General features: G+C 30.1%; 1 protein-coding gene across 3 annotated transcripts; it reads left to right on the top strand.

The window, feature by feature from the left end:
• The first annotated feature begins 164 nt into the window (after positions 1 to 164).
• Positions 165 to 7,929, top strand: LOC119615517 (uncharacterized membrane protein DDB_G0293934-like). 3 transcript variants are annotated; one of them, XM_037971526.1, is made up of 4 exons: positions 165 to 870; positions 5,362 to 5,501; positions 7,188 to 7,413; positions 7,469 to 7,929. In XM_037971526.1, exons 1-2 carry the CDS (start codon positions 189 to 191, stop codon positions 5,364 to 5,366), a joined length of 687 nt encoding a protein of 228 aa, XP_037827454.1. In that variant the 5' UTR covers positions 165 to 188; the 3' UTR covers positions 5,367 to 5,501; positions 7,188 to 7,413; positions 7,469 to 7,929. The 3 variants fall into 3 exon arrangements, with proteins under 3 accessions (XP_037827454.1, XP_037827453.1, XP_037827455.1); XM_037971525.1 differs by having other exon boundaries at positions 7,188 to 7,929; XM_037971527.1 differs by lacking the exons at positions 5,362 to 5,501; positions 7,188 to 7,413; positions 7,469 to 7,929 and adding an exon at positions 1,082 to 1,222.
• The last annotated feature ends 12,320 nt before the right edge of the window (positions 7,930 to 20,249 follow it).

The raw sequence follows: 20,249 nt of genomic DNA, 5'->3' as shown, positions 1-20,249 counted from the left end.
GTGATGCTGGAGGTGGTGGTAATACTACACCCACCACACCCACTTCACAGCAACAAACGGCACCAACATTTAATAAACAACAGCAATCAACGACGCCACAGCAGGAAGAGGTTTCCGATAATAGTAATGGAGGCAACAGTAATAGCAATAGTAATACGGCTTCAAACACAACCCACAGCTGAAGTGGCATGTTCGTGACCGCCGCCAACTATACCGCTGGCCTCACTACCCCATTCACACTTATATCACCCACACATACGTTGCTGACCCATGCCACACTACCGCATCATAATACACAGAAATTTCGCAAAAACAATAATGCTGCTGCAGCTGCCAATTCCAATAGCATTTTTTGTCAACGTTTAACCTCCTCCTCGGCTACGTCGTCCTCCTCTTCTGCTGCTGCCTCCTCCTCCTCCTCCACAAGTTCTTCTTTGTCTGCCTCGGCGGCGTTGTCGTCGTGTAATGCAACGTCTTTGTATGGTCGTAATCCAAGACGTTTATCAGCCACTTATAATCACAATAGCAATCATCTGTATCATCAACCACATCATCTGCATCATACACAACAACAACAACAGCAGCAACATCATCATTTGCAACATCATTCTTCAAACTCTTTCATGATGACGTCGTCTTTAAATACACATAATAAACACAACAACAACAACAACAATAATAATAGTAGCAGCAGCAACAACAACAATACCAATATTAATAATAACAACAACAATTCCAGTAATCAAACCAACAATAGCAACAACAGTAACAACTCTAACAATCATATAGTTGATCTTGTTAATGACGATGATGATGTTGATGAATTATTAACAACTGGAACTACAGCTACAACAACCACAACCATAACTTGTAAGTTTATTTTTTTGTATTTAAAACCAGATTTTTCTTTTCTCAAAAAAAAATTCAACATATTTTTACGATTGCTTTCTTTCCCATCAATACTTCCAACATTTCTCACTTCACCTCATTACTCTGCTTTGATTTTTCATCAATATTGTGTGTTTGTTGTATTCTTTGTGTTGTTTTGTTTCTTAATCAAATTTCTTGCTAAACATTATAGAACTCTAATCAGATCATTTAGCAATTCTCATCACATCAGCACCTCTTAATATCTCTTAACATTTAACTATTATTTATCTTTAAATATTTCCTATTTTTTTATATAAATTTACAATTCTATTTACCAACAAAACATCTTTTTAGGACAACTTTACTATTTTATATAAAATATGATATATTTTTTATTAATATTTATTATACGAAAAACTTTTTTATTTTCTAAAAAACTTAAAAAAATAAAAACAAAAAAAGAGCAAAAAACAAAACAAAAAAAAAATCAAAATCAAAAAGTTTTTTATGAAAAAAAGTACAAAATTTTTTACAATTTCAAACAAAAAATTATACAAAAAATTATATATTTTTAAATAAAAATAAAATAAATCAAAAAAGAAAAGTATTAAAAAAAAAGAAAAAAAAAAAAAAACTTAAAAACCCAATTCAAAATTTTTTATCTTTATTATTTTTCTTTTCGATTATTTTTATAATTAATTTTTTTGGTTGGTTTAGGGTTTTCATTTTAATTTAATTATTTTAAATTGCTTTTAACATATTTAAAGAATAATTTGTTACACTATCAAATGTTTAAATTTTCAATTCTACTAAAAATGTTGGTTTAGGGAGTGATTTCATTCTAGTTTTGTTGCAATTTCAGCTCAGTGCTAGATTAGTTATAAATCAGTTCCGCAACAGTTTCAGATCAGTTCTAATTAAGCTATAGTTAAGTTCTGTGTTCTAATTCATTATTGGTTCAGATCTAGTTCACTTCTAGTTCAGTTCTAGTTCAATTCTACTTCAGTTCTAGTTCAGTTCTAGTTCAGTTCTAGTTCGGTTCTAGTTCAGTTCTAGTTCAGTTCTAGTTCAGTTCTAGTTCAGTTCTAGTTCAGTTCTAGTTCAGTTCTAGTTCAGTTCTAGTTCAGTTCTAGTTCATTTCTACTTCGGTTGTAGTTCAGTTCTAGTTCAGTTTTAGTTCAGTTCTAGTTCAGTTCTAGATCAGTTCTAGTTCAGTTCTAGTTCAGTTCTAGTTCAGTTCTAGTTCAGTTCTAGTTCAGTTCTAGTTCAGTTATAGTTCAGTTATAGTTCAGTTCTAGTTCAGTTCTAGTTCTAGTTCAGTTCTAGTTCAGTTCTAGTTCAGTTCTAGTTCAGTTCTAGTTCAGTTCTAGTTCAGTTCTAGTTCAGTTCTAGTTCAGTTCTAGTTCAGTTCTAGTTCAGTTCTAGTTCAGTTCTAGTTCAGTTCTAGTTCAGTTCTAGTTCAGTTCTAGTTCAGTTCTAGTTCAGTTCTAGTTCAGTTCTAGTTCAGTTCTAGTTCAGTTCTAGTTCAGTTCTAGTTCAGTTCTAGTTCAGTTCTAGTTCAGTTCTAGTTCTGTTCTAGTTCATTTCTAGTTCATTTCTAGTTCAGTTCTTTTTCAGTTCTTGTTCAGTTCTAGTTCAGTTCTAGTTCAGTTCTAGTTTAGTTCTAGTTCAGTTCTAGTTCTAGTTCAGTTCTAGTTCAGTTCTAGTTCAGTTCTAGTTCAGTTCTAGTTCAGTTCTAGTTCAGTTCTAGTTCAGTTCTAGTTCAGTTCTAGTTCAGTTCTAGTTCAGTTCTAGTTCAGTTCTAGTTCAGTTCTAGTTCAGTTCTAGTTCAGTTCTAGTTCAGTTCTAGTTCAGTTCTAGTTCATTTCTAGTTCAGTTCTTTTTCAGTTCTTGTTCAGTTCTAGTTCAGTTGTAGTTCAGTTCTAGTTTAGTTCTAGTTCAGTTCTAGTTCTAGTTCAGTTCTAGTTCAGTTCTAGTTCAGTTCTAGTTCAGTTCTAGTTCAGTTCTAGTTCAGTTCTAGTTCAGTTCTAGTTCAGTTCTAGTTCAGTTCTAGTTCAGTTCTAGTTCAGTTCTAGTTCAGTTCTAGTTCAGTTCTAGTTCAGTTCTAGTTCAGTTCTAGTTCAGTTCTAGTTCAGTTCTAGTTCAGTTCTAGTTCAGTTCTAGTTCAGTTCTAGTTCAGTTCTAGTTCTGTTCTGGTTCAGTTCTAGATCAGTTCTAGTTCAGTTCTAGTTCAGTTCTAGTTCAGTTCTAGTTCAGTTCTAGTTCTAGTTCAGTTCAGTTCTAGTTTAGTCTAGTTCAGTTCTAGTTCAGTTCATGTTCATTTCTAGTTCAGTTGTTCTTCAGTTGTTGTTCGTTCAAGTCAGTTGTAGTTCAGTTGTAGTTCAGTTCTAGTTCTAGTTCAGTTCTATTTCAGTTTCTATTTCAGTTCTATTTCAGTTCTAGTTCAGTTCTAGTTCAGTTCTAGTTCAGTTCTAGTTCAGTTCTAGTTCAGTTCTAGTTCAGTTCTAGTTCAGTTCTAGTTCAGTTCTAGTTCAGTTCTAGTCAGTTCTAGTTCAGTTCTAGTTCAGTTCTAGTTCAGTTCTAGTTCAGTTCTAGTCAGTTCTAGTTCAGTTAGCTCAGTTCAGTCAGTTAGTTCAGTTCTAGTTCAGTTCTAGTTCAGTTCTAGTTCAGTTCTAGTTCAGTTCTAGTTCAGTCTAGTTCAGTTCTAGTTCAGTTCTAGTTCAGTTCTAGTTCAGTTCTAGTTCAGTTCTAGTTCCATTTCTAGTTCATTTCTAGTTTCAGTTATTTTGTCAGTTCTGTTCAGTTCTAGTTCAGTTGTAGTTCAGTTTCTAGTTTAGTTTCTAGTTCAGTTCTAGTTCAGTTCTAGTTCAGTTCTAGTTCAGTTCTAGTTCAGTTCTAGTTCAGTTCTAGTTCAGTTCTAGTTCAGTTCTAGTTCAGTTCTAGTTCAGTTCTAGTTCATTCTAGTTCAGTTCTAGTTCAGTTCTAGTTCAGTTCTAGTTCAGTTCTAGTAGTTCTAGTCAGTTCTAGTTCAGTTCTAGTTCAGTTCTAGTTCAGTTGTCTAGTTCAGTTCTAGTTCTAGTTCAGTTCTAGTTCAGTTCTAGTTCAGTTCTAGTTCAGTTCTAGTTCAGTTCTAGTTCTAGTTCAGTTCTAGTCAGTTCTAGTTCAGTTCTAGTTCAGTTCTAGTTCAGTTTCTAGTTCAGTTCTAGTTCAGTTCTAGTTCAGTTCTAGTTCAGTTCTAGTTCAGTTCTAGTTCAGTTCTAGTTCAGTTCTAGTTCTGTTCTGGTTCAGTTTAGCTTTCAGTTCTAGTTCAGTTCTAGTTCAGTTCTAGTTCTAGTTCAGTTCAGTTCTAGTTAGTTCTAGTTCAGTTCTAGTTCAGTTAAATGTTCATTTCTAGTTCAGTTCTTGTTCAGTTGTTCTTCAGTTGTTGTTCAGTTCAAGTTCAGTTGTAGTTCAGTTCTAGTTCTAGTTCAGTTCTATTTCAGTTCTATTTCAGTTCTATTTCAGTTCTAGTTCAGTTCTAGTTCAGTTCTAGTTCAGTTCTAGTTCAGTTCTAGTTCAGTTCTAGTTCAGTTCTAGTTCAGTTCTAGTTCAGTTCTAGTTCAGTTCTAGTTTCAGTTCTAGTTCAGTTCTAGTTCAGTTCTAGTTAAGTTCTAGTTCAGTTCTAGTTTAGTTCTAGTTCAGTTCTAGTTCAGTTCTAGTTCATTTCTACTTCGGTTGTAGTTCAGTTCTAGTACAGTTCTAGTTCAGTTCTGGTTCAACTCTATATTTGTTTCAATTCGGTTTTTGTTCGATTCTATTTAAGTTCTAGTTTAGTTTTTATTCATTTCACATCTATGAAGGTTCGAGCTCTGTTTTAGTTTTTCATCAAGATCAATTTAAATTAATATATAGTTTGTTGTACATCAGTTCAAGTTTAGTTGGGTTTATACAGATGTCAATTCCACAGAAGTTAGAAATTGGTTTAAGTTTCGATCAGAAGTACAAGTTCTTCCCTGGAGAAACGACTTTGTAGTATATGATTGCTGAGTTGAAATATTTGTGAGATTAGAATTCATATCATTATGAAGAGAATATTCGATGGTCATGGGAACAGTGGATTGCAGTGGACACTGTTGATTTAAAGTTTGCCTTCCTTATCATCCGAAGTATTCTATTTTTATCAATATTTCATTAATTTGATTTTATTCTTATGACACATTAAAACCTTCAGTTACAAAGAAGTTACATATCTTGACTGGTAAAAGTTGAAAACATTCGTAGTTGTTTACTTATTCAAAACATTCAGTAGAACTTTTTCTAGGTCTAAGTGGGTTTTTTGTTATAAGAAAAACTTAAGAAAATCGTAAGTGCTATCGTACATCTATTTTTAAAGTACTTTTTAAGTTTTAAAAGTAGTTAATAAAATATGTAAAGTGAATAACGCCACTAAATATTTGTATTTTTTCTTTTTCTCTTTTCCGTTTACTTTTTTTTACAATTTTCTCCCAACAGTGTAATAAGGCTTATCCAATTAACCCCCCCAAGTAGTATAAGGATCTAGATATAAGGACTAATGGTTTAAAGCCACATTAATTAAATACAAAATATAAAAAATTAAAGAAAAAAAATTGGAAAACATTTTAAACAAAAAGGTAAATATTGGGGAAATTGAATGAAATAATTAAGTTGCAAGTGATCTCTAGTTCAACTCTAGTTTAATTATATATAGTCAGTTCTAGTTCAGTTTTAGTTCAGTCTAGTTCAGTTCTAGTTCAGTTCTAGTTCAGTTCTAGTTCAGTTCTAGTTCAGTTCTAGTTCAGTTCTAGTTCAGTTCTAGTTCAGTTCTAGTTCAGTTCTAGGTTCAGTTCTTGTTCAGTCTATGTTCAGTTAGTTCAGTTCTAGTTCAGTTCTAGTTTCAGTTCTAGTTCAGTTCTAGTTCAGTTCTAGTTCAGTTCTAGTTCAGTTCTTGTTCAGTTCTAGTTCAGTTCTAGTCAGTTCTAGTTCAGTTCTAGTTCAGTTCTAGTTCAGTCCTAGTTTCAGTTCTAGTTCAGTTCTAGTTCAGTTCTAGTTCAGTTCTAGTTCAGTTCTAGTTCAGTTCTAGTTCAGTTCTAGTTCAGTTCTAGTTTCAGTTCTAGTTCAGTTCTAGTTCAGTTTCTAGTTCAGTTCTAGTTCAGTTCTAGTTCAGTTCTAGTTCAGTTCTAGTTCAGTTCTAGTTCAGTCTAGTTCAGTTCTAGTTCAGTTCTAGTTCAGTTCTAGTTCAGTTCTAGTTCAGTTCTAGTTCAGTTCTAGTTCAGTTCTAGTTCAGTTCTAGTTCAGTTCTAGTTCAGTTCTAGTTCAGTTCTAGTTCTAGTTCAGTTCTAGTTCAGTCTAGTTCAGTTCTAGTTCAGTTCTAGTTCAGTTCTAGTTCAGTTCTAGTTCAGTTCTAGTTCAGTTCTAGTCAGTTCTAGTTCAGTTCTAGTTCAGTTCTAGTTCAGTTCTAGTTCAGTTCTAGTTCAATTCTAGTTCAGTTCTAGTTCAGTTCTAGTTCAGTTCTAGTTCATTCTAGTTCAGTTCTAGTTCAGTTCTAGTTCAGTTCTAGTTCAGTTCTAGTTCAGTTCTAGTTCAGTTCTAGTTCAGTTCTAGTTCAGTTCTAGTTCAGTTCTAGTTCAGTTCTAGTTCTAGCTCAGTTCTAGTTCAGTTCTAGTTCAGTTCTAGTTCAGTTCTAGTTCAGCTCTAGTTCAGTTCTAGTTCAGTTCTAGTTCAGTTCTAGTACAGTTCTAGTTCAGTTCTTGTTCAGTTCTAGTTCAGTTCTAGTTCAGTTCTAGTTCAGTTCTAGTTCAGTTCTAGTTCAGTTCTAGTTCAGTTCTAGTTCAGTTCTAGTTCTAGTTCTAGTTCTAAGTTCATTCTAGTTCAGTTCTAGTTCAGTTCTAGTTCAGTAGTCAGTTCTAGTTCAGTTCTAGTTCTAGTTCAGTTCTAGTTCTACTTCACATCTAGTTCAGTTCTAGTTCAGTTCTAGTTCAGTTCTAGTTCAGTTCTAGTTCAGTTCTAGTTCAGTTCTAGTTCAGTTCTAGTTCAGTTCTAGTTCAGTTCTAGTTCAGTTCTAGTTCAGTTCTAGTTCAGTTCTAGTTCAGTTCTAGTTCAGTTCTAGTTCAGTTCTAGTTCAGTTCTAGTTCAGTTCTAGTTCAGTTCTAGTTCAGTTCTAGTTCAGTTCTAGTTCAGTTCTAGTTCAGTTCTAGTTCAATTCTAGTTCAGTTCTAGTTCAGTTCTAGTTCAGTTTTAGTTCAGTTATTTATTTCAAATTCCATTTAAATTTCTATTTTATTCTGAATTTTTGTCTCTTTTTTTCATTTAAATTTCAGAAAAAAAAACAAAAATTCAAAAATATTTGCACCCAAAAAAATACACTACTGGACTTATGAAAGAAACAAGATCAGCAACAATAACAAAAAGGAGTTTTATCTGGAATCAAAAAATAGCAAAGGAAATGAAATCGTTTATTAAGCAAACAACGTGTTCAACTTTAAATTTTAGGAAAAAAACTACAGAAAACTAAACACAGAGACTCACACAACAATAATAACAATGGTAAACTAATTGTTATTAAAAAAACAAATCTATATTTATTTTTACAGCTTTAAAGCTTTTTTCAAACATCGTTATTCCACCAACCAACCAACCAACCAACCAACAACTATCCCCCCCTAAGGAAGGCTCTGAATAAGGTTTTACACTGGATTTTAGGGTCTTACATCTAGAGGATTCTTTTTACATAATACATAACTTCAACTTCAGCAATAATCTACCAGCCGCCCTCAACACAACTTTAACAACGAGTAAACCGCGACACCATTTTCTTTACAAAAACAAAATGAAGTACATTATTTTTTATTATTTTCCATTATTTTTCTATTCCATTGCCCTATTTCCCTATTTTTTTAATAACGACTTCTAAACTCCTTTTCTCTAACATCTTTAATTAGTTTTACGTTTTTTTTTTTGTGTCCTTTTCATTTACTTTTCATGTTTTTTCTTTTTTTTAATTTGATGGTACAACAAATTATATTTATTTTTTTTGGAAACAAGAAAAGCAAGAAAACTGAAAAAAAGGTAAATTCATTTATATAAAAAAATATTTTTTAAAAAAATAACTAATAAAATAAATTTCTTTCAATTTAAAATAAAATATATAAAAAAATATTAAAAAAAGAAATATAAAAAAAAATTAAAAGCAAAAAAAAAATATTAAAAATAAAGTGAAAAAATTTCTATAAAAACAAAACTTTAAAAATGGGTTCTTTATTTTAAAACACTTTTCTTTTCTTAAAACAAAACTGCATTTTTTCTCTTTTAAGTTTTAAACAAAATTTAATTAGTTTAAGTATTTAGGTTTAAATAAATACATATTTTCAAATTCTATTTGAAAATTAAAATATTTACAAAAAAATCTGAAGTCTTTTTTCTTAAATTTAAAACTTAGTTAATAAAATTAACGGATTTTAAAAGAATAGCGAGTTAAAGAATTTAAGATCAATCTACAGTCTTGACAATAAATCATTCTATAGTTCAAGTTCTAATTCAGTTTAGTTCTAGTTCAAATGTAGTTCAGTTTTACTTTAGTTCTAGATCAGTTCTAGTTCTAGTTCAGTTCAGTTCCAGTTCAGTTCTAGTACAGTTCTAGTTCTGTTCTAGTTCAGTTTTACTTCACTTCTAGTTCAGTTCTAATTCAGTTTTAATTCACTTCTAGTACAGTTCTAGTTCAGTTTTAATTCAGTTCTAGTTCAGTTCTAGTTCAGTTCTAGTTCTGCTCTAGTTCAGTTCAAGTAAATTTCTAGTTTAGTTTAAGTTCATTTTTAGTTCTAGTTCAGTTCTAGTTCAGTTCTAGTTCAGTTCAAGTTCAGTTCTGTTCTAGTTTTGTTCTAGTTCAGTTCTAGTTCAGTTTTAGTTCAGTTTTAGTTCAGTTTTAGTTCAGTTCTAGTTCAGTTCTAGTTCAGCTTTAGTAGTCTTAACTATAGATTAGTCTATAGTTTTGATTATAGATCGGTCTATAGTGTTACTACAGATCAGTTTATACTCTTGACTATATATCGCCCTATAGGATTGACTATAGATTAGTCTGTATTCTTGACTATAGATCAGTCTATAGTCTTGACTATAGATCAGTCTATAGTCTTGACTATAGATCAGTCTATAGTCTTGACTATAGATCAGTCTATAGTCTTGACTATAGATCAGTCTATAGTCTTGACTATAGATCAGTCTATAGTCATGACTATAGATCAGTCTATAGTCTTGACTATAGATCAGTCCATAGTCTTGACTATAGATCAGTCTATAGTCTTGACTATAGATCAGTCTATAGTCTTGACTATAGATTAATCTATAGGCTTGACTATAGATTAGTCTATAGGCTTGACTATAGATTAGTCTATAGGCTTGACTATATATTAGTCTGTATTCTTGACTATAGATCAGTCTATAGTCTTGACTATAGATCAGTCTATATAATATTTTCTAGCAAATTCTACCAAATTGCTATATCGCTGCACTCCTACTCCTAAATGTAAAATGTAAAACTAATTTAGATTTGTATTTAAACAAAAATATATGTTTTTGTCCTTAAACCCAGCAGATTTAGTTTCCTTGTTGTAATTTTCCCTAATATTTTATACCAAAAGAAAGTCCTGCTGCTTAACATTGTAACTAACTAAACTAAAAAACAAACAATATGTAACCTTTATAAACCGTTACTAACTAAACTAATACCGTAGATCCCAAAAAATAACACAAGCAGAATTCTAAATATCTATTGAGCCAAAAAAAGGATTTAAGAACATGCAGAGATCTGGATTAAAGTAAAAAATGTTTTTTTTGAGGCATGTTGAGCCGTAGTAAGGTATTTGTTTAGTATCCTTGTTTTTAGCTCATGCTAAAGCTTGGCTCAGCATGCTAATGAGTCAATTCTTGGAAATTTGTTTCTTCGAAAACAAAACAATAGATTTGTATTTAACAATGAGAATGGATAAAAATATGTGTATATTTCTTCCTGGCAGCAGCAGACAATTGACAAATACAATAAACCTCAACCTTGGGTGTTGAAAGAGAAGACAATGAAATGAAAATATTTGAAGTTGTAGATGGTAGTGTGTAAGTAAGTATGAGAAATGTTAAAAGTCCTGTTGCTGGTTTGGAAAATGAAAGACCCAAAAGGAAATTTAAAGAATTTTTTTACTAATTATAGACAAAAGTATAGTCGAGGCTATACACTAGAAAATAGAACAGAATTTTGAATAGACTATAAGTTAGACAAGCGTACACTAGACTATAGGTCAGACTTTAGACTATAGACTAGACTTTAGACTAGACTATAGACAAGACTATAGGACTACACTATAGACTAAATTATAGACTACACTATAGACTACATTATAGACTAGACTATAGACTAGATTATAGACTAGACTAATTAGACTAGATTATAGACTAGACTATAGACTAGACTATAGACAAGACTATAGACTAAACTATAGACTAGACTATAGACTAGACTATAGACTAGACTATAGACCAGACTATAGACAAGACTATAGACTAAACTATAGACTAGACTATAGACTAGGACTATAGACAGACTATAGACTAGACTATAGACTAGACTATAGACTAGACTATAGACTAGACTATAGACTAGACTATAGACTAGACTATAACTAGACTATAGACTAGACTATAGACTAGATATAGACTAGACTACTAGACATAGACTAACTAGACTAGGACTATAGACTAGACTATAGACTAGACTATAGACTAGACTATAGACTAGACTATAGACTAGACTATAGACTAGACCTATAGACTAGACTATAGACTAGACTATAGACTAGACTATAGACTAGACTATAGACTAGACTATAGACTAGACTATAGACTAGACTATAGACTAGACTATAGACTAGACTATAGACTAGACTATAGACTAGACTATAGACTAGACTATAGACTAGACTATAGACTAGACTATAAACTAGACTATAGACTAGACTATAGACTAGACTATAGACTAGACTATAGACTAGACTATAGACTAGACTATAGACTAGACTATAGACTAGACTATAGACTAGACTATAGACTAGACTATAGACTAGACTATGGACTAGACTATAGATTAGACTATAGACTAGACTATAGACTAGACTATAGACTAGACTATAGACTAGACTATAGACTAGACTATAGACTAGACTATAGACTAGACTATAGACTAGACTATAGACTAGACTATAGACTAGACTATAGACTAGACTATAGACTAGACTATAGACTAGACTATAGACTAGACTATAGACTAGACTATAGACTAGACTATAGACTAGACTAGACTATAGATTAGACTATAGACTAGACTATAGACTAGACTGTAGACAAGACTATAGACTAGACTATAGACTAGACTAAAGACTAGATTATATATTAGACTATATTCTATAGTGTAGTCTCTAGCCTAGACTATTGAGACTAGAGTCTAGTCTATAGTGTATTCTCTAGCCTAGTCTTTTGTGTAGTGTATTGTTTAGTCTTTAGCCTAGACTATACTAATGTAAGAAATTACTTTTCAAATCATAATATCTTTCATTTTCCTACCAACCTTTTAAATTTTATTGTTGCTTTTTTTATTTTTGGGAAAAACTCGGTTTTATCCTATACATTTGTATGTATTAACTAAAATGTCCTTTTTGGTATATGGATTTTAGTCTATAACTTAAAGCCTTGGAATATCCTTATTTTGTTGGTAAGTTATTAGGAACAGCAGCAATACATGTTTTGCAGCAAATACAAATTTTGTAAATTTTATTGCTTGTTAATTTTATGACCCAGGATTAAGTAAATCTATTGTGTTTGTGTGCGTTTCCAACTTACAGCTTGCATATTGTTAGGAATAACTAACTAACGGTTGTATAGCGAAGTTTTTGTTCTTAGGTACATGCTTAAGTGTAGCGCAGCAACATAATTTAACAAGCGACAAAATTTAAATTTTCACAGGTATTAACGGGACAGAGATGGGAGAATGTACAAAGAAAGCATTTTTCTCTTCTAAGCAATCATAAGGTTAAGGTAGATATGAAATATTTCAATAGCAGATTTTTTGCAGTGTATTTTAGGGAAGAGTTTACTAGCTGAAATTCTTTCAGTTAAAGTACCAATATGTATTGTTTAGCGATTTTAGCTAGGATATTATATGGTTGGCCATGCCCTATAATACTTTCTTGCTTGATAATTACTAGGGTGATCGATTATTCGACATTTTCCAAAAACCGGTTTTCGAATAGTTCGAATAGTTGACATTTAAAAAAACCGGTTGATATTTTTCAAATTCAGAAAAAACCGGTTAACCGGTTTTTCATTATAAATAAAAAAACATATTTTAATTTGAAAAACTTAATGTTTATGTTTAAATTTGATTAATAAAACATGGCCCGAAATGATTTTTAACAGTTTAAAAGAGTATAACATTAGATCTAGTCGTCTGATTTACATTATTTCATTAATATAAAAAAATTAGGAAAAAAGTGGGACACTTCTGTTAAACATAAGGTACTATGTAATCCTAGCTTATTTTAAAAGCCCTGTTTAGGAAATTTGCGTAGGCATTCCAACACTTCCATAAAATTTCAGCCGTAAATTAATTATTGTAATTGGAATATAATCTTAAGATTGATAAAATTTTATCAAATAGTTATCAATTTTACAAATAAATTTTTTTTAATTAATTAGGAAAATCAAAAAAGTTTAACCAAAGGAGCTTTAGAAAAATATACGCAAGCTCCTCGACTCGAATATTTTTAAAATTTAGGCGGGCTGTATTATTATTTACTTAAAAATTTCATTTAAATAATCTTTGAATACAAAGCAAATAAAGTATTCGAAACCGGTTTTTAAAAAGTGAAAAATCCGGGTTATTCGATATTCGAAAAATCAACATTAAGAAAAAACCGACACTGGTAAAGCAGAAAAAAACCGGTTTTAAAACCGGTTGAAAAATCGAGTCGATCACCCTAATAATTACTCAAGTCCTAACAAATTGAAAAACAGAAATGAGGTCCTTAAAGGCAATCTTTCTCAGCCAAAAATGATCCGAAATGCTCTTTAAATGTAAATGACCTGCACTAGACTGTAGTCAAGACTATTGGCAAGACTTTAGTTAAAACTATAGGATTTTCGGAACAGTAGACTAGGGTATAGTGTGTAGTGCAAACTATGAAATAATATAAATATCAAACTATTGAACGGCTTGTAATCTGACTAAAGTCTAGAGTATAGACAAGACTTTATTAAATATCAAGAATATAAATCAGACTATAGTCTAGACAAAAGACTTGCCTGTAGTCAATACTGTAGACTAAAATATAGTTCATACTAAAGTTAGACTATAGACCAGATTAAAGCCAAGACTATAGAATAAACTATGTATAGGCAAGACTATGGACTAAACTATTTATAGTCAAGACTATAAACTGAACTGTACTCAAGACTATAGACTGAACTATAGTCAAAACTATAGACTAAACTATAGTCAAGACAATAGACTGAACTATAGACTAAACTATAGTCAAGACTATACACTAAACTAAAGTAAGATAATAAACTGTACTATAGTCAAAACTATAGACTGAACTATAGCCAAGACTATAGACTGAACTACTATCAAAACTATAGATTAAACTATAGTCAAGAATATACACTAAACTATAGTCAAGAAAATAGACTGAACTATAGTCAAAACTATAGTCAAGACTATACACTAAACTATAGTCAAGATAATAAACTGAACTATAGCCAAGACTATAGACTTAACTATAGTCAAGACTATAGACTTACTTATAGTCAAGACTATACACCAAATTATAGACAGGACTATAGACTAAACTATAGTCACTACTATAGAATAAACTATAGTCAATACTATAGACTAAACTATAGTCAATACTATAGCCTAACTATAGTCAATACTACAGACTAAACCATAGTCAAGACTATAGACTAAACTATAGTCAAGACTATAGACTAAACTATAGTCAAGACAATAGACTGAACTATAGTCAAGACTATAGACTGAACGATAGTCAAGATTATATACTATGCTATTGTCAAGACTATAGACAGAACAATAGTCAATACTATAGACTAAACTATAGTCAATACTATTGACTAAACATAGTCAATAATATAGACTAAACTATTGTCAAGACCATAGACGAAGCAATGATCCTAACTATAGACTAAACTATAGTCAGGACTATAGACTAAACTATAGTCAAGACTATAGACTGAACTATAGTTAGGACTATTGACTGAACTATAGTCACGACTATAGACGGAACTATAGTTAGGACTATAGATTGAACTATAGCCAAGACTATAGACTAAACTATAGTCAAGACCATAGACGTAACTATGATCCAAACTATAGACTAAACTATAGTCAAGACTATAGACTGAACTATAGTCAAGACTATAGACTGAACTATAGTCAGGACTATAGACTAAACTATAGTCAAGACTATAGACTGAACTATAGTCAAGACTATAGATTAAACTATAATCAAGATTATAGACTAACTATAGTCAAGATTATAGACTAAACTATAGTTAATACTATAGACTAAACTATAGTCAAGACTATAGACTAACTATAGTCAAGACTATAGACTGAACGATAGTCAATACTATAGACTATACTATAGTCAAGACTACGGACTAAACTATAGTCAAGACTATGGACTAACCTATAGTCAAGACTATAGACTAAAATATAGTCAAGACTATAGACTAAACTATAGTCTAGACTACAGACTGACTATAGTCAAGGCTATAGATTAAACAATAGTCAATGTTATTGTCAAGACTAAAATATAGTCAAGACTATAGACTAAACTATAGTCTAGACTACAGACTAAAGTATAGTCAAGACTATAGACTACACTGTAGTCAAGACAGAGACCATGGAAAAAGAGAAACTAAGAACTTTGTTCAGGCTATAGTTCAGTTAATAGTCCAGACAACAGTGAAGGCTATAGTCCTGACCTCGTGCTGTCCTATAGAATAGTGACAACACGTGATTATTGTAAAGATTATAGACTAACTTATTGTCAACACTATGGACTAGTCAAAACACTAGACTCCAAGACTAGCGAGACTAGACTATGAACAAAACTATATATAGGATGTCAAAATAGTAGACTAGACTATAGTCAAAACTTCACACCATATTATAATTAGGATTTTTGTCAACATTATAGAGCAAATTATATACAATATAGGCTTGATTATAAACCGGGCGAAGGTCAAATTTATTTGACTATACTGTAGTCCATAAGAGAGCCTATATTCAAAACTATAAACCCTCACTATAGAGTAATGTATATTTAAGACTATAGTTAGAATGCTTTAGACTAGAAGAAATTCAAGATCATATACAGACAAAACTATAGTTAAACAAAGCTATGGTCGAGGATTATAGAGCAGACTATATGTAGTTAAGATTATGGACTAGATAAGCCTATAAACAAGACTATATAATAGATTAAATTTAACAAAATACTAGACTACCAAAACATTAGGTTGGTATAGCTGTTGCAGAGGTTGACAAACTTTGACTCAGTATGACTCGACTTCGCTCCGGAGCGAACAACCAATTGTCATGGTAACAATGGACTATATAGTTTAAACTAATGTCTAGAATATGGTATAGAATACTGTCTGGACTATATGTATTGTAGAATATAGACTTAAATGTGTGGATCAATTTGTCTAAGGAAAGACTTAAAGTCCTTCTAAACTTCCCGATATTGTTTAAATTAATCTAGACTAAATTAGGGAATTTGTCTAATTGTTTAATAAATGTATTAACATAATTTGTAATATGATTCTAATAATCTTTAATATATCTTACACCCAATTATAAATGATTTTAGGCAAATTTTGTAAAACTTCTACAAATTTAGAATGATCAAGCAAATTTGTAGCAAAAGCAATATTTACAAGATATACAATTTGCGGCAATGATACATACGACCTTCAAAAACCAGCAACAGGTAATAATAATAATAAATGAGCCTTTTATGATCACTTACATACTCACTAGCCATCTAAAACTCGCTCTCTTCTTCCTTCCCTCTCACTCTCTCTCGTTTTCTTTAGTATAGCTTAAGTTATAAGGATCAAGAGCAAAGGTAATTAGCACAATAATTCTTGGAACTAGCAGGTATATATACTAAATCTATTGTATGTTCTATAGTTAAAATGTAATATTTAAATTTTAGTATAAATACTCAAACTAAATTGAGAGAAGACATCAGTTCATTGGCATCTGTTCATCAAAACATTACAGCATTACAAATAATTGTGAAAAAGATTTATTTTAAAAACAAATTTTGTTATAAAAATATATATTTTTTAATAATTTTGTCTTTCTAAAAAGTTTTAAATTATACGACAAACCTTGTTCCGGTTTAATGATGTTTTTTCTTCTTCTAATGATCTAGTCATCACTGGGTGAAGTTTGTCTTATAATCATTAAAAACAACTCTACATTTTAGTCTTACTACAAAAAGAGTGCTAAGTGATAGTTTGGTGAGAGTGTGTGAGAGTGAAAAGAAAAAAAAAATAACAAACGGTTAACTGATCTTTAGTGGGATACAATTTGCTCAGTTTGTTGTTTAGTGTCAAGCGATCAACACTGGGCAAAGTGTGTCTCATTAAGGGTGAGAAGAGAAAAACATTAAAATATTTGAAATTTAAAAAAAAAAGTGTTGGAATTTCGGTGAATTTTAGAAAAAAATATTTTAAAATTAAATGGCGATTGTCGGTATAGTCTCTTTTCTATACAATATCAAGTGACTAGACCGAACACTCGTGCTATAATTTTAGAATAAACAACATTTTATAGTGAAAGAGAAACGCAAAAAAGTGATCGTGTTATAGTGAAAAAAAAACAATTAATTCCAGTGGTAGTTTAGGCTTTAGTGATGGTTACAAAACTCATAAAGCTAGACAACCATTGAAATTCGTTGTTTATTAACTCTTCTTTTTTTAAAAAAAGTGCAACATTTAATTCAAAAATTTCAAAAATAACTGATCTTTTACAATCAAAGGAACGATCGTTGTGATATGAGTTTAATTCATTAACATATCACAGTGATTTTCCTTTATATTGCAAAGATTTCAAGCTTCAATCTAGTGTTAAAAAAAGTGTTTACTTTGTGCGCTTTTTAAATAGTTTCAAACTTTTTCAAGTCTAGAGATCAGTGGCTGTGAAATAGTCTCTTTTTTTTGTCGTCTATATCACAGTGGCTGTTCTTTTTACTTTTAATAGTTAATCAACATATATTTATAATTAATAATTTTCCCTTTAATCGTATAATAATTTCCTTAATTATATTAATTAATTGTTTAATTAAAAAGAACTGTTGCTTGTGATGTAGTTTTATAACATTTCCTTTCATATGTAATAATCACAGTGGCTGTTCTTTTTAGTTTTACAAAAAACTCATCAGTACCTATAGTTAACTCTAGTGTTTGTTTCAAGTCTTCATTTTGTTTTTTTTCTAAAAATCTTAATCGTAACCTTGAAATTTTCCTAAATCTTAAGCAAGGCCTCAAAGATGATGCCTTTTTGTTTGTTCAAATTGAAGAGAGTACAGTTGCAGTGATGTATTAAAACATACAATAGTTTATATCACAGTGGCTGTTCTTTTTTGGGTTTAACAAAAACAACAATAACAATACACCATTCGGAAAATTAGTGTGAAACAAACAACGAAAAAAAGGAAAAACTAAATTCTGTGGAAAAAACTTTTATGATCTTTTGTATTCTATAAAACTCTATCTCTCTCTTGCTGCTCTTTCATTCTCTTTCTAGGATTTTGAAAGAAGTTGCCACATGGTCATTTGTGTTTTAGAAGCCTTGCTCTCTTGTTACTTTTCTCTCTCTGTAGGATTTAAACAAAGTTGCCATATGTTTTAAGCTAAAGATCAAATGATCTTTTGGTTTCAACAAAAGGGTTTTTCTAAATAAAACAGTTTCAAAGAAGAATAAATTACGAATAATCGAATAATTTTTTTTTGGAATAATTGAGTAAAATAATCGAATGAAACTATTCGAATAACCGAATAAAATTATTCGAATAACCGAATAAAATTATTCGAATAATCGATTAAAATTATTCGAAAAATCGAATAAAATTACTTGAATAATTTAATAAATTTAAATAGCAATAAATTTGAATAATTAAAGAAAATTATACGGATAAAATTATACGAATAAAACTATGTATGTACATATGTATATGAATAAAAATTATTCGAATAATAGAATAACATTTTTCGAAAAATCTAATAAATTTGAATAGTAGAATGATATTATTTTAAATTATAACAATTATCAAATAATCGAAAAAATTATCTGAATAAATTATACGAATAAAATTATTCGAATAATTAAATAACCTTTTTAAAAAAAAATCAAATTTAAATATGTAGTCGAATGTTACTTTTTAAAAATATAACATTTTCCGAATAATCTTATTCGATTATTCGGATAAAATTATACGAAAAAAATTATTCGAATAATCAAATAAAATTTTTCAAAAAATCAAATAAATTTAAATTGTCGAATGATTTTTTTAATATAAAAATTTTATGAATATGTAAAACAAAATTTTTCGAATATGTATTCGAATAAAATAACCGTATAAAATTACTGAAATATTCGAATAAAATTTTTGGAAAAATTTCAATAGTTGAATGATATTTTAAAAATAATGAAAAAATTTTCGAATAATCGTATAAAATTTTTTGATATCCGATTAAAATGTTTCGAATAATCGAATAAAATTATTAAAACAATAGAATAAAATTTTTCGAAAAATCGAATAAATTTCTTAGATGAATGATATTTTAAAATAATTAAAAAAAAATCGAAAAATCGTATAAAATTTTTAGAATATTCGAATAAAATTTTACGAATAATCGAATATAATTATTCGAATAGTAAAATATTACAATTTCTATAGTCGAAAGTTATTCCATAATATGCAAACAATTATTCGAATAATCGTATAAAACTTTTTGAATATCCGTATAAAATTTTTCAAATAATCGAATAAAATTATTTGAAAATCAAATAAATTTCGATAAACGAATGTTTTTTTTTTAATAATTAAACAAGTTTTCGAATAATCGCATAAAATAGTGTGAATAATCGAAAAATATTTTTCGAATATTCGAATAATATATTTCGAATAGCAAAATAAATTACAATTTCTATAGTTGAAAGATATTTCATAATAAGCAAACAATTATATGAATAAAATTTTTTGATAATATTCGAATAACCGAATAAAATTATTCGAAAAACCGAATAAAATTATTCGAATAAATTTTTTTCCAATTTTATTCAAATACATTTTTTCGAATTTCATTCGAATAAATTTTCCTCTTTTTCCATTTCTACCTTAATGTTTGTTGTACCACTACATGTCTTTGCCGCATTTACAAAATGTTCTCCATGTAAACATGACTTTTTAATCAAAATTTCTGTGTAAATCGCTAAAAACTGTGTTGCATGTTTTAAGTTGCAACTTTTTAAAATGTAAGAAAACCTAGAAATGTAGAAAAAAAACTTTGTGTTAATGCAAGTACTTTTTTATTTGACAAGAAAACACATAAAAGTAAGGAATAAGAAAAGCAGCGGTGTGTTAAGATCTAAGGAGAAAAACGCCACAAAGTTTTAGTTAGTTCAAGTACTTTTTCAGTTCTAGTTGAGTTCTCCTTGAGTTCTAGTTAAATTCTAATTGAGTTCTAGTTGAGTTCTAGTTCACTTTTAGTTCAGTTCCAGTTCAGTTCTAGTTCAGTTCTATTTCAATTCTAGGTCAGTTCTATTTCAGTTCTAGGTCAGTTCTAGTTCAGTTCAGTTCTAGTTCAGTTCTAGTTCAGTTCTAGTTCAGTTCTAGTTCAGTTCTAGTTCAGTTCTAGTTCAGTTCTAGTTCAGTTCTAGTTCAGTTCTAGTTCAGTTCTAGTTCAGTTCTAGTTCAGTTCTAGTTCAGTTCTAGTTCAGTTCTAGTTCAGTTCTAGTTCAGTTCTAGTTCAGTTCTAGTTCTAGTTCAGTTCTAGTTCAGTTCTAGTTCAGTTCTAGTTCAGTTCTAGTTCAGTTCTAGTTCAGTTCTAGTTCAGTTCTAGTTCAGTTCTAGTTCAGTTCTAGTTCAGTTCTAGTTCAGTTCTAGTTCAGTTCTAGTTCAGTTCTAGTTCTAGTTCAGTTCTAGTTCAGTTCTAGTTCAGTTCTAGTTCAGTTCTAGTTCAGTTCTAGTTCAGTTCTAGTTCAGTTCTAGTTCAGTTCTAGTTCAGTTCTAGTTCAGTTCTAG

Source organism: Lucilia sericata, unplaced genomic scaffold, assembly GCF_015586225.1.
Source record: "Lucilia sericata isolate MDLA Ls3-8-SP2 unplaced genomic scaffold, ASM1558622v1 Contig005581F_arrow, whole genome shotgun sequence".
NCBI classification, from domain to species: Eukaryota; Metazoa; Arthropoda; class Insecta; order Diptera; family Calliphoridae; genus Lucilia; species Lucilia sericata.
The sequence above is the reverse complement of the archived record's forward strand: the minus strand, read 5'-3'. Positions and strand labels throughout refer to the sequence as shown.

Excerpts from the sequence above, each read along its gene's own strand:
- LOC119615517 (XM_037971526.1), top strand. The coding sequence starts at position 189 with ATGTTCGTGACCGCCGCCAACTATACCGCTGGCCTCACTACCCCATTC.